Here is a 15,177-nt window from a genome sequence, read left to right on the forward strand (position 1 = left end):
TCAGAACCATCAGAAATCAAGCTGAATGGGTATCTGACAACTATGGAATTAGAGGCATCACATCCATCCAGACTGGGGGGAGGGGTTGCAGATGTAGAATGGGCTGGTCCCACATACATGTGCAGTGGAAAAATTCAGGAGGGATATCTCAGGAGTGAGGAGTCCCAGCCCTACACGAGGCCCCCCCAGCCCAGGGTTCCAGGATGAGGAAGATAAGTCCCCATAACTCCTGGCTGTAAAAACCAGCAGGGATTGAGTCAGTGGAAGAAACTTCTGGAGTCCCAAGCAGTTCCTCATAGAGAACCTGCGCATGGACTTAATCAGACTTACTCTCCCTGAGCACTAGCACGAGGCATGAAGGGTACCAGAGCATATAGGAAGGAACTGAAGTGTCTGGCATTAAGGGGAGAGCTGGGGGACATCTTACTCCCAGATAAAAGGCAGGCAAGGGCCACTGCCTTTGCCTTCCCCCACACAGAGCTACACAGCTGGCAGGTGGGTACTATATTTGAGAGTCGATCAACCTGGCTAACATTGTTTGCCCTATCCTGGAGCTCTCCTAACACTCCCTCTAATGCAACTTATAGTACTACCCAAGCTGTTAACAGTGACTTTTCCATATGAATGGCTGGTCCTGGCTCCTGCTTCACAACTTCCTAAATCCTTTCAAACAAGCAATAGCCAGCTTCAATGAGCCCCCAGCTCCCCTACCTCTTGCTAAATGGCCCCAGGCCTGGCTCTAGAAGCAGTCAAATAAGATTCACAGCTTGTCTTCGCCTGGGAACCTCCAAGCCCAGAACAAGTAGCAGCCATATCAGATTGCTTTATAGCTCAGGTAGGGTGGCCCTAGGCAGAATACAGGTTGGAGGCTGACCTTGGCCTGCATTACCCAGAAAACTGCAGAGCCTGTGCACCCAGTGGATAGTTACTGACCATGTCAGAGCACCACCACCCTGCCCCTGCACAGGTGATCCTCCATGAAGGGCAGAGGTTGGAGTCTGTGGTCATAGCCGGACCTTGCACCTGACTGGCCTAGCTAAATCCCTCCCATTGACCTGCCAACAGCTATAAAGGCTCAACTACAAGAGGATGGTGTACTCATCCCACACGAAGGGCGCACCTCAAGTGCCCAGCTTGGGTGATAGGGGAAGCTGTGCCACTAAGGACTCCTACTATATTAAGCCATGATACCAAGGCAGGAGTCACAGCAGGTCTACCTAGTACATAGAAACAAACACAGGCAGGCTGCCAAAATGAGGAGACAACAAAACATGGCCCAAATGAAAGAACGGATCAAAACTCTAGAAAAAAACTAAACAAAATGGAGATAAGCAACCTATCAGATGTAGAGTTTAAAACACTGGTTAGTAGATGCTCAAAGAACTCATGGAGTATAGCCACAACATTAAAGAAGAAATGAAGGTTACACTAAGTAAAATAAAAAAAAATATTTACAGGGAACCATCAGTAGAAGGGAGGAAGCTGGGATGTATGTCGATGATTGGGAGGGATTTGTATAGCATCGATCCCATCAATAATTGGGATCAACGATAAGGAAGAAACAAGCATTCAACCAGAACAGCAAGAAGAAAAAATAACTCAAAAAAACAAGGATGGTATAAGGACCCCCTGGGACATCTCCAAATGTACCAACATCTGAATCACAGGAGTGCCAGAAGAAGAGGAAGTGCAAGAAACTAAAAACTTATTTGAAAAAATAATGAAAGAAAACTTCCCTAATTTGGTGAAGGAAATAGACATACAAGTCCAGGAAGCACAGAGAGTCTCAAACAAGTTAGACCCAAAGAGGACCACACCAAGACACATAATTAAAATGCCAAAGTTTAAAGACAGAGAATCTTAAAAGCAGCAAGAGAAAAGCAGAGAGTTACCTACAAAGGAGATCCCATAAGACTGTCAGCTGATTTCTCAAAGAAGCTTTGCAGCCTAGAAGGGACTGGCAAGAAGTATTTAAAGTGTTGAAAAGCAAGAACTGACAGACTCATGATGGTGGAGGAGTAAGCAGAAGCTACACTAACCTCCTTCCAGGACCAATCTGGAAGTACAACTGAATTATAGAAAAATCATCCTGAATAATCAACCAACTGATCACTAGATAGGGAGAAGCATTACAACTATGGACAGATGGAAGAAGCCACATCACCACAACATGACTAGTAGGGAGTATGGAGGAGGCACAAGGAGGTATGAAAAGGCTGGCTGGGATCCCATGGGCAGCTGAAGTCCTGCAGGCATATTTCAGCGTCCAGGGGGTTGCCCCTGAGAAGTGTGGGATCTAAATCCCAAGCTGGGTTCCCCAGCCTACTCCACCAGAATAGAGGAAGTAACCCAAATAACATATGGCTGTGAAAAGCAGTGGGGNGTTGAAAAGCAAGAACTGACAGACTCATGATGGTGGAGGAGTAAGCAGAAGCTACACTAACCTCCTTCCAGGACCAATCTGGAAGTACAACTGAATTATAGAAAAATCATCCTGAATAATCAACCAACTGATCACTAGATAGGGAGAAGCATTACAACTATGGACAGATGGAAGAAGCCATATCACCACAACATGACTAGTAGGGAGTATGGAGGAGGTACAAGGAGGTATGAAAAGGCTGGCTGGGATCCCATGGGCAGCTGAAGTCCTGCAGGCATATTTCAGCATCCAGGGGGTTGCCCCTGAGAAGTGTGGGATCTAAATCCCAAGCTGGGCTCCCCAGCCTACTCCACCAGAATAGAGGAAGTAACCCAAATAACATACGGCTGTGAAAAGCAGTGGGGTTTCTGTCTGCCAGGGAGAGACAGCTAGAGACTCAGAGAGCCTCTTAATGGGCCAATGCACAAAATTCTGTTTGCAGCCACTTACCCTGGGCTCCGGCAGAGGGAGGTCAAAGTGGTCTAGAGACTTTCTAAGGAGAAACTGGGGCTACTGGCTCTGGGGAGAAAGCTGAAGGAACAGTTGCCAGGATCTCTATGCTGAGTCATTCCCCATACTGCAAGAGCCATCTTGCTCAGGCAGAGCAGGCCCCTCCAAGTGGCATCAGCCTGAGGAGAAGTGATAACCACACCCACAGGAATTACTCTGCCCCACCCTATGGTACTTAAGCCCTGCTGCTGAGGAGTAGAGCTGGAAGTCATTCACTGATGAACTGTACAGAAAGCCTGTAGGCAGAGGCAGATTTCTGGGAGCTCTGAGGCTTCAGCTGACATACCTCTGGGTCTGGTGCTGGAAAAAGCCATCCTTAGTGCCCAGCCTCATTCTTTCTTCACACACCTAGACCCAGCAGAAGGAACCACATGCTGTGGGTCCTGATAGCTACAAACAGGTTGCCCAGTGCTTAGGTGTGGACCAGTCTTGCAGATATACCTAGTACACAGAAACACATAACAAAGAAGCAGCCAAAATGGGGAGATATAGAAACAGACCCCAAATGAAAGAATAATATACTCTAGAAGGAGATATAAATGAAATGGAGGCAAGCATTTATCAGAGAGTTTAGAGTAATGATTATAAGGATAGTCAACTGCATAAAAAAAGACATAGAAACCATAGAAAAGGACCAGTCAGAAATAAATAATAAAATATCTGAAACAAAATATACACTGGAAGGAATAAATAGTAGGTTAGATGATGCAGAGGATCGAATCAGTGACTTGGAAGATGAGGGAGAAGAAAACATCCAGGCAGAGCAGCAAAAAGAAAAATTAAAAAAACTGAGGAGAACATAAGAAACATTTTGAACAACATGAAGCATAACAAAATCTGTATCATGAGAACACCAGAAGGGGAAGAGAGTGAGCAAGGTATCAAGAACTTACTTGAAGAAATAATGCCTGAAAAATTCCCTAATCTGGGGAAGGAAAAAGCCACACAAGGAAGCTCAGAGAGACCCAAACAAATTGGACCCAAAGAGGCCCACACCCAGACATATCTAATTAAAACAAGGCTTAAAGACAAGGAGAGAATCCTAAAAGCCACCAGAGAAAAGCAGGTAGTTACTTACAAGGGAGCACCTTAGACTGTCATCTGATTCCTCCACAGAAACATTTCAGGCCAGAAGGGAGTGGCATGAACTATTCAAGGTGATGAAAAGCAAGGATCTACAACCAAGGCTACTTTAAACCCACCAAGGCTATCATTTAAAAATCAAAGGAGAAATAAGGAGCTTCCTACAGAAGAAAAAGCTAAAGGAGTTTGTTAACACCAAATCAGTACTGCAACAAATGTTAAAGGGATTGCTTTAAGAAGGAAAAAAATAAAATCAGTGGAAAATACTCTAACAATAAAATGACCCTAAATGTGTATCTATCAATAAAATCACCTCAAATGTAAATGGCTTAAATGCTTCAACCAAAAGACATAGGGTAGCTGAATGGGTAAGAAAACAAGATCCATATTTTTGATGCCTCCAAAAAACCCATATTAGATGGAAAAACACACACAGACTAAAACTAAAGGGATGAGAAAAGACATTTCATGCACATGGAAAGGGAAAAAACACAGTATTTATATCCAACAAAATAGACTTTAAAACCAAGACTACAGTAACAGACAAAGAAGGACACTACATAATGATAAAGGGAACTATCCAACAAGAGGATATAACCCTAAGGATGCTTAAGGAACTTAATGAGTACCTCAACAGCATAACAAAGATCTGGTCAGATACGAAGGATATACTAATTAAAATAAAGAACAAACAACAGTAGACTGGATGAAGCCAAGAATCAAATGAATGACTTGGAACATAAGGAAACAAAAAGCAACTAATCAGAACAACAAAAAGAAAAAAGAGAATCCAAAGAAATAAGGATAGTGTAAATATCCCCTGGGACAACTTCAAGAGGTCCAACATTTGCATCACAGGGGTACCAGAAGGAGGAAAGAAAGAGCAAGAAATTGGAAATCTATCTGAAAAAATAATGACAGAAAACTTCCCTAATTTGGTGAAGGAAATAGACATGCAAGTCCAAGGGCACAAAAAATCCCAAACAAGATGGATGCAAAGAGGTCCACTTCAAATATATCAAAATTAAAATGCCAAAAGTTAAAGATAGAGAATCTTAAAAGCAGCAAGTGAAAAGTAGTTAATTACCTACAGTGGAATTTCCATAAGACTGTCAGCTGATTTCTCAAAAGAAATTTTTCAGGCTAGAAGGGACTGGTAAGAAATATTCAAAGTCATGAAGAGCAGGGACCTACAGCCTAGATTATTCTACCCAACAAAGCCATCATTTAGAATCAAAGGAAAGATAAAGAGCTTCCCAGACAAGTAAAAACTAAAGGAGTTCATCATCACCAGACCATTATTAAATGAAATGCTAAAGGGACTTATTTCAGAAAAAGAAGATTAAAACTATGAAAAATAAAATGGTAACATATACGTATCTATCAACAAATGAATCTAAAAAACAAACTAAACAAGAACAGAGACAGAATCATGGATATGGAGAGCATTTTGATGACTGCCAGATGGAAGGGGGATGAGGGAGAATGGGTGAAGAGGTGAGGGGGTTAAGAAGTACAAATAGGTAGTTACAGAATAGCCATAGGGATGTAAAATACAGTATAGGAAATGGAGTAGCCAAAGAACTTACACTCATGACCCATGGACATGAACTATTGTGTAGGGATTGCTTTAGAGCAGGGGTATCAAATTCACTTTCACTGGGGGCCACATCAGACTCAAGGTTGCCTTCAAAGGGCCAAACGTAATTTTAGGACTGTATAGATGTAACTACTCCTTAACAGTTAAGTGAGAGCTTGGCACTGCCACCAGGTAGAAACAAGGTGGAGGGTCAGATTTGTCCCATGGGCCTGGTGTTTGCCATCTGTACCTTAGAGAGTGGGGTGTGCTTGGTGGAGGGGGGAAAAGGGGAAAACTGGGACAACTGTAATAGTATAATCAGTAAAATATAATTTTTTAAAAGCTATGTAAAATCCCCAGATTCTTGATTGATATCTGTACAGATTCATACTTACCTATTTTATTCAATGGGTTATAATCTGTTACTAAATTTGATGTTGAAATCATCCCAGAGGTGGATATTGGGAGTCCATTTAAACTGGCTTGTGTTTCTGTGTGTATTGTTTTTTTTTTTTTTAAAGATTTTATTTATTTATTTATCTTTAGAGGGGAAGGGGAGAGGGAGAGAAACATCAATGTATGGTTGCCTTTGGTGTGTTCCCTGATGGGAGTTGGCCTGCAGGGAACTGGCCTGCAACCCAGGCATGTGCCCTGACTGGGAATCGAACCTCGATCCTCTGGTTCGCAGGCCTGTGCTCAATCCACTGAGCTACGCCAGCCAGGGCCTCGTATTGTTTTTATAAAAACATGTTTCTAACATTCTTGAGGCAATTTCTTTTTTTCTAGCATAAGCTACTTCAGGGCTCCTTTGTACTTTCCTTGCCCTAGACTTGGGATCAACCATTTCTTCAAGAAGTCCTGACTCCTTTTAGTGGAGAATGGCATTTAGGAGCTAAAATTTGTACATTAAGTGTACCCACTGCTATTGGGGTATGGCTGCTCCCAGGTCCTCAAAGGGTACAGAGCTAGGAAATGTATGTGTTTGTGTGAACACTTATATCTGAACTTATTTCTACATCTATCTATACATATTGAAAGCTAATGATATCACATGGAACCTCCAATTCTACAGGGTTCATTTTGATATTATCTTTTTCTCTATTTGTAAATTCCTTCTCAGTCAGTGGGAAACTTAATTATCTTTAATATATTTATTTATTTTATCAATCCCCATATGTAACATTCTCTCCTTCCCATCACCCCCCTAACCCATGTATATGACTTTTTTACCCTAATCAGCACCTTTAAGACCAACCCCCTGTCCCACCAAACTGGCATCTCCCTCATCCAGATCAAATTCTGAAACCACATTTGCTGTCCCGACCCAATGGCAATACTCTCGCTCACTTGCGCAGACTCTAACACCCCATGCTAGGCTGTTTTTCCTACCACACCCCATTCAGGTTTGGTACCTCTCTCCAGGCTACTGTTCCCCAGCCTCCTCTCTCTTCAGCATGGATACTCACCTTGTTCTATCCCACCTACTGATATCAGAAGTGAAGGAAAAGGGAAGGTTTCACACATGAATTTAAAATAGAATTAATTCACTTAATTTATGATACAAATCACTCCCAAATTGTAGTAACAGTCAGGTGGAATATTCATTATGCTCTATGCCTATATCTCAGCATGTGACAATCCACCTTAGAGAAAAAGGAGAGGTGAAATTAAGAATGCCCAATTCAGAGGTCTACAGGCTTGAACAAAACTCCTGTAGCTTGACGGCTAAAACAAAACTCACAATTTATTAAAATCCTGCAAGGTGTTCCCAAGAGGTTGTTGTGTTCTCTAATGTCTGGTAGGCCACCAAAACTTTCATAATAAAGGGTCAATGATGAAATGAAATTAGTTTAAATTTTGTTAAAAGCTAGTAAAAGTTATAAATAGAAACTATAATTCCTAACATTTACAACAGTCACACAAAATAAGTTAGAGCACTGTAGACAAACTATTACTTACTTTATCTACACAATCATCAAAAAACGCCAGGCTTGCGTCTTTATCACTGACAAAAGAACATTCCTCAATGAAGCGAATAAACATTTGTGTTTTGGTCATCATATTATAGAATTTTTGATGTGATCGGTCCCGGCTTCTTAAGAAAGCTGTTCAACATAAATTTCCAATGTCAGAATAGATAATATCATTTATAGATTCGTAGAATTTTCAAGCTAGAAGGAATTTGATCAACCACATCATCTGTACCCCACCATTTTGCCAAAAGGAAACTAAGACCCTGAAAGAGGAAGTGACCCGACAGAAATAGCAACAGGAAAGAAATTTGAATCCAGATATTGCAAATCCAGAATTGTCTCTGTTGTTCCCTCACTACTTTGAAGATTGCACATAAACTAGTAGATGTGAAAGCATTTTAAAATTGCTACTTTCCCCCTTTTATGTGTTGCATGCTATGTGCATGTGGCTCACGCTCTCTTTCCATATACATATGTAGCTTTTTCAAAGCAGCAGCTACATCCCTCCTGAGTTCACACTCGCTGTACTTAGTTACACAACACTTGGGTTTCTTTTGGGCCCATGAACTCAGACTCTTTCCAGCCTCAGGACCTTTGCATAAACTATTCTCTCTGCCTAAAACACTCTTCTACTTTCCCTCTGCCTGGCTAATTTCTACTTCTTTTGATCATGGCTCAGATGTGAATTCCTCACAAGGGCCTCTGTGATCTAAAGTTGTGAACTGAAGTGTTCATTCATATTTTCAAATTGCTTATCTTCTTGACTATAAGCTCCATAGGAAAGTGGTCATGTCCTCTTTCTTTCTTTCTTTTGTGACCATGTACCTTTTGTATACCACTATACGCCTAACACCTATCGTTTGGAGGCATTTGATATATGTTTGTTAAATAAATTTCTCTCTCTTTTTATCTTCATCCAAGGACATTTTTTCATTGCTTTTAGAGAGACAGGGAGTGAGGGAGAAACACATCAATGTGAGAGAAACATCGATTGGCTGCCTCCGGTACACACCCTAACCAGGAATTGAATATGCAACCTAGGTATGTGTCCTGGCCAGGAAATGAAGCCGTAGCTTCTGGTTTCAGGACAACACTCCAAGCAACTGAGTCACAATGGCCAGGGTATGAATTTCTCTTTTAAATGTTAAATACTACAAAAGAAAGTAAATACATATTATGACACAAAATGCATTTCAGGGCTCCCCAACATTTTTTACTTCATAGCACACAGAGAGAAGATAATACTTGTAGAGAATACTGAAGTAAAACAAATGAGGCTGCTCAAGCCTGGAGGTGATCACCCTGGGCTACGTGGCATGCCAACGATGTCTGGCTGCCCCCAAAGCTAGAAGCATCAATATCAACACGCCTGTGACGCAAGTGCAACAGTACATGTTTAGAAATCTCTGTACTTTTCAAAGAGTTCCTTATGCATATGTTGCCAATGTGATTACATTGAATGTGCCTGAGAAATAACTAGGCCTATGGAAATGGATTACTAACAGAGTTATTATGAACAAAATAGGTATATAAAGAGGTCTGTCCAGAAAAAAGTCTGGCCACTGTTAATATAACAAGAATGGTTTGTGTGACATTAATGTAACCTGGGAACCAAGGAGAGTACACTGGAATGTGTATGCGTGAACAATGATGACTTCACTGTAGTAGTCCGTGGGGGCAGTAGATGCCATTGAATAAGCATATGTACTGTGTGGCTGCCACATTCAAAATGGCTGAGCGAGTACAGCAATGAATCTGCACCAAATTTTGTGTTAAACTTGAACATTGCTCTGTGGAAACTATTTGGATGATTCAGAAGGCCGCAGCTATGGGCTACTGTGATTAGCAGTTTCATTAAGACAACTTGCCCACTCATGCACCACATCCATGCAGAGTTTTTCGGCAAAACTTCAAACCACCCAGGTGATTCAGTCTCCCTACAGCCCAGATCCAGATTTGGGGTGCTGTGACTTCTGGCTTATCCCAAAACTAAAATCATCTTTAAAAGGGAAGAGATTTCAGACCAGTGATGAGATTCAGGAAAATACAATGGGGCAGATGACAGTGACTGGAAGAGCTGTAGGAGGTCCCAAGGTGCCTACTTTGGAGGGGACTGAGGTGTCATTCATTGTCCTATGTACAATGTTTCTTGTACCTTGTAACTTCTTCAATAAATGTCTCTATTTTTCATAGTACATGGCTACTTTCTGGATAGACCTCATATATTTTTGATAAATATGAGCTATTAACCCAGAAAGCAATGAAATCATCAGGTTAAACTCAATAATATGATGGCTATAAACTACACATTCACTCACCTTGTAGGGCAAAAAGAGAGCTTGCATCTGTGGCTGTTTCAGATGGGGCTCCTGTTAGTGGTCTTAAGTATGACCTATAACCTTTTAAAATAGAAGCCATGAAATACAAAAATGCCTCTTGGATTTCCAAATCAATCATGTGCAACCTCTTTCCAGAATTAAAATCATAGTCATTCATTGATAAGTCCATTAGTCCATCATCTCTTGGTCTCTGCTGCACTGTGAAGAGATATAGTTTAAGTGTTTTCTCCAAACTGTCAAAATTAATGTTTACAATTGCATCAATATAAATTTTTTGTACATGTATGTCAGGTCATTATGCTACACACTTTAAACTTATACAGAATTGTATGTTAACTGTATCTCAATAAAATTTTAAAAAATTTGTTATGTTTTCAAAAGGGCTCAAGATACCTCAATCTTTGTTTATATAACTTCATAATATGTAAGTCCTAGCAAAGCTTTCCTTATCATTTTTTAGGCTCTGCTGAGTACATTTTATCCAAATTAAATATAAAATAATTCCAGTTTATCTGACTACCATCAGAAAAAATGTTCATGTTCTGAAATAACTATATATGGGTTCATAAATGAAGATCACAACAACAACAGTCCTTCCTTTCTTTTCTTAAAAATATAAGTGCTTATAGGAGAAACATTCTGGGATTCAAATATAAAAGTCAACTGTTGCTCTTCCTGAAGAATTCCATGCTAAAGCCATTAGGTAGTAAAACAGTAACTTTACAGTAGAGAAAGAGCCCGGTAGACACCACCTAATCAAGTGATCAAAGTGAACACATTTATCAATAATGGAACAAACTGACACAGTGCTCAATCTGTAAGGATGCTATGAAAGGAACTCAGCGTCATTCCTGCAGTATTCCTGTCAAAGATGCGTGATCTACATTTATCATGAGGACACTCAGACAAACCCACATCATGCACCATTTTACAATAGTATCTTCAAAAATGTCAAGAAAATAAACAAAAAAATTAAGGAACTGTTTAGAGTGAAGGATACTAAAGAGACTTGAAACTAAATACAACATCTGATTTGGAAATGGATTCTTTTGCTATAAAGACCATTATTACAGCAATTAACTCAATCTAGTATCAAGAGTGGCAGTAATGCTGAATGTTAATTTCCTGATTCTCATGGTTACATTGTAACAATGTAGGAGAATGTACTTGCTGGTAGGATATATATTCCATTTGGAGGTGATGGGTCATTTACTCTCAAAGGGTCAGGGGAAAAAAGTCTGATTGCTTCAAAATTTCAAAAGTTTTTAAAATATGAGGAACAGTGAATCATCTGAGTCTTTTGGAGTTCTTATTGTCTAAAAAAAGTAGAATTATTAGAAAGAATGTGGGCATTAGAACAGAGTCATACATTTTAAACTGATAAGAACAGATACTACACTTGATCTTAGCCAAAAGGCCCAGGAGCGATAGAGGCATATATTTTAATCATTAGCTTCAACTGTATGATCTCTAAGAAGGTACTTTACACCCTGGCTGGCGTAGCTCAGTGGATGGAGCGCAGGCCTGCGAACCACACGATCGTGGTTCGATTCCCAGTCAGGGCACATGCCTGGGTTGCAGGCCAGTTCCCAGCAGGGGACTCACGAGAGGCAACCATACATTGATATTTCTCTCCTTCTCTCCTTCCCTTCCCCTCTAAAGATAAATAAATAAAATCTTTAAAAAAAAAAAGAAGGTACTTTACCTCTCTCAACCTTATTATCCTCATCTCGCAGTTGCAAAGATAAAAGAATGTATGTGAAAGTGCTCTGAAGGTATAAAGTGTTATACAATCCTCAACTATTAGTATTGTTTAAAAGTTTCCTCAACTATTAGTATTGTTTAAAAGTCTATAGTTTTAAGTTTTAAGATTCTGCTCTTCAATTGAGCTAGCTGGGCTATTTCACTCATTTTAATAATATTTAAATGTTGTTACAAAAGCTGCTGGGCTTCTCAGCTATTCAAAAGAAGTGCATGTACTTTTGGAAAGCAGTTTAACTGGGTAGCTTAAATAAAACTCCATAAGAACTTATTTGTTCTACAAGATAAAATTTAAACATTTGATATCATTTCTTGAAAACATCCCAATATTTTTGAGCCACTTCCAAATTATCTACCTGTGGTGAGATTTACTTTGTAAACATTGTCTTTCATTTCTACTTCCACATGCACTGCAGGCAACTTAAACCCCCAAGGATGTAAGTCACCCCCTATGTTTATATTTCACTTAATACATAAATGAGAACCTCAAATATCACTACACAATTAATGACCATTTCTCATACCATAAGTATTAAATTATGGGCCCTGAATGGACTGTTGTTATAAAATATCTAGAGGATTAGATAAATGAAGATTTACTTCTTAGTAATTCTGGGTCACTGTCAATATACTCTTACATAAGCTTTTTACTGAACTATTTCATATCATAATCAATTTTCATTTTTATTAACTTCCTAATGCTCTCAGCAATTTGACGTAAACACAGTATTAAGATCCCCTGAAGGTGAAAAGCATATGACCTAGCTCTCACCCCATTGGAAATCAGCATTTTCTAATGTAGTTTAAACCATCTGTATTAGATTTTCAAAACTGACTTTCTATTCCATGTATGAAGGAAGTATACAAGTAGAAATTCTTTTCTCCCCCTGCATTTCAGTAATGGTAAAATTAAATAACTGCCTTACCCTTTTTTAAAAATTTTCTTATTCTCAATTGGTTCTATAAAAACGTAGTATCAAAAATAAATTTTATAAATCTCCCATTCAGCTTCTAACAAATTTTTCATTTTTGCTTTTTTTTTAACAAAAAAAGCAAATGCTCATTTGCCTTTAAGATTGCAAAATGCTTTCCTTTAGATAAACATTATTTCTTTACAAATAAGGAAAAGTAACTGGAGTCCTCTTCTCAGATTAAATCACTCTCTCTAATTAAGTTAGACACTTACATTTTGCCAATTGCTGATGCAAATTATTCAGTGTGTTCATCAGATTTTTACAAGGTTTCTTTGGGAGTATCTTCCAGGGTACATTTTTCTTGTCACCAGTTCTGAGATTAAATGGCAAAAATAATATATTGGTTAGATGGACATTTTGGGGGGTGGGGGAAGGAGGGGAAGTATGTACTTAATATATATTAGAAAGGAAAAATAGGAAACACATTAAACAAAAAATAAAACACAAAAATATTCTAGTTAACAGGAGAAAAATACTACTGGGGTAAATTGAGATGTTGAATATTTAAAATATTTAAAATTTTGGATATTAATTTGTATAAGGGTGAAACCTTGCATTAAATATAGCTAAAAATGTGTAATTACGTTGGTACTGAGTAAATTGTACTTGTATTGGAGTCATGCTAATCACTACCAAACTTGACATGGTGGTCATCACTCTTAAATTCCATTTAAGATTCTTTAGATACCTACATACTGGGAAGACTCACCAGGTGGGTTTTGTTGTTGTTACAGACTCTAAGGTAGCACTGCAGAGAAACTCATTCAATGAGCTTATCAAAATACTTTGCTACATTTAAATATTGTTTCTTAATTCCCTGAAAGTGGAATTTATTTTTGTTTCTTTCAGAAAATAAATAATCTCTATTAAACTAACTGAATAAACTACAACAATCCAAAACACTTTTATAACCACAAAGGAGGACACGTGCTCGAAAGTGGTATCTTTGTTTCTACGACACATTTCCATAACCTCCTTTAGTACAATTAGGACAACACAGTTTTTCTTTCCACTTCTATGTGGTAGGTGTTTTCTGATAAAACACCAGAAAGGTTTTGGGCCTAGCTATAGTGTTGCTTATTCCATTCTTTATTAGATCTTTTTCCCCCTATTTCTACAGCAATGAATACTCATTTCAGAAAACCTGAAAAATGTACAGAAAAGGGGAAGAAAAGTAAGTATCACATTCTAACCATCAAAGACAATAACTGCACAAGTGTGGTGAGACTTGCTGAACTTTTTTTTCAATGTTCCCTAAACTTGCCACAGAAAAAAAAGGGCAAATATCACTTTGAAAAACTAAAAAAATAAAAAAGAGTAGATGGAAAAGCTAAACCTGACAGAGAACTGTCTTGGAACCCATCCTATCTTTTCACAAATGAAAATAAAAATACTGATAGGACACGGTCAAGTTGCAGATGTCCTCCTGTGAAGGTTTGAGTTACAATGTGACCAGGAGCATGGAATCCTACTTTACAGCAAGAACGTAGAAATACTATTGACGCTGTTTTCGTGGTAAAACTTTGCGACACAGCACTCCCACTGTGCCTGATGCACGGTCCGCACTCTGCCTTGCTGGACTAGATTATGAGCCATTTAAGAAAAGGGGGTATTACTTGGTTTGTATTTTTACTCCCAATGCCTAGCAAAAACAGGTATTCAAGATAAGTCTGTAGCATAAGTGAATGAAAAATATCTTATCATTTCATCACATCTAATTATTTATTCAAGTAGTTAACTTCCTTCTCTTACCCTTGATCACTTCACAACTTGGCTGAGTAGGACAGTTTTATTTAGTACCTGGGTTGGGATCTGTGATAATCTTCCGCATTGTTATTAGTGGTAACATCATTTACAATATTACTATTACATAAATAGCCAACAATTAGTGGTAAATGTATTAGTTTACAGTCAGTCAGTGATGGTTTCTAAAACCAGTTCTGGCAGTACAAGTTATGTGGCTTTTAATAAATTAAAATCTAAGCTTTGTCTTATCTGTCACAGGCACAGCATAATAGGAGACAACTTAGGCTATGCAGACAGCTGAAAGCCTAGTGCATATCAGATGATAATTTCCCTTTCTTTAGAAATTTCTTGGCATTTCTGTATTATAGGTATCTAAGAATCAGAGAGGGAAAAAGAAAACCAAAACTCTCATACTCAGAATTTGTTTTTCTTTCAAATCAGGTTGGGGCTCCAGAAATTCTGGATGAAGGAAGGTAGAAAGTTGTTAGTTGAATCGGTTAGACCCTTCCCAGGTTTGTCAGGATGGTGAGTGATGTCAAGAAGGAAGAATACTGATGAGTGAAATTACCCATGTTTCTTTCATTGTTTAACTCAGTGATCAAACAGAAAGAAAAATAGTAATTAAAACTGTTTTTAATAAGCTGAGGGAAAGAACAAAAAGAGGGAAATGTAATTTATTACAATAATAAATACAGCATATACTCATTTACCACTCTTTATTTCGATTTTTAAAAACTTCATGTCATGTAACATTAACAACTGGCAAGGAAAAAATATTACTTTAACATTT

At 38.7% G+C, this 15,177-nt stretch overlaps 1 protein-coding gene and 1 pseudogene across 8 annotated transcripts in view; both read right to left on the reverse strand.

Annotated features, from left to right (window-relative positions):
- Positions 1 to 15,177, reverse strand: part of DENND4A (DENN domain containing 4A) — a 106,543-nt gene that overhangs the window by 34,640 nt on the left and 56,726 nt on the right. For all 8 annotated transcript variants that reach the window (XM_037054159.1, XM_037054165.1, XM_037054164.1 and 5 more), the window contains exons 13-15: positions 12,854 to 12,954; positions 9,886 to 10,104; positions 7,554 to 7,699 (exon numbers count right to left, since the gene is read on the reverse strand). In XM_037054159.1, coding sequence (XP_036910054.1) covers positions 7,554 to 7,699; positions 9,886 to 10,104; positions 12,854 to 12,954 — 466 coding nt within the window. The remainder of the gene's footprint in view (positions 1 to 7,553; positions 7,700 to 9,885; positions 10,105 to 12,853; positions 12,955 to 15,177) is intronic.
- LOC118992678 (uncharacterized) lies at positions 11,207 to 11,335 on the reverse strand (annotated as a pseudogene).

The sequence above is a fragment of the Sturnira hondurensis genome, unplaced genomic scaffold (assembly GCF_014824575.4).
Source record: "Sturnira hondurensis isolate 20B ecotype Veracruz unplaced genomic scaffold, ASM1482457v3 Scaffold0008196, whole genome shotgun sequence".
Classification (NCBI taxonomy): Eukaryota; Metazoa; Chordata; class Mammalia; order Chiroptera; family Phyllostomidae; genus Sturnira; species Sturnira hondurensis.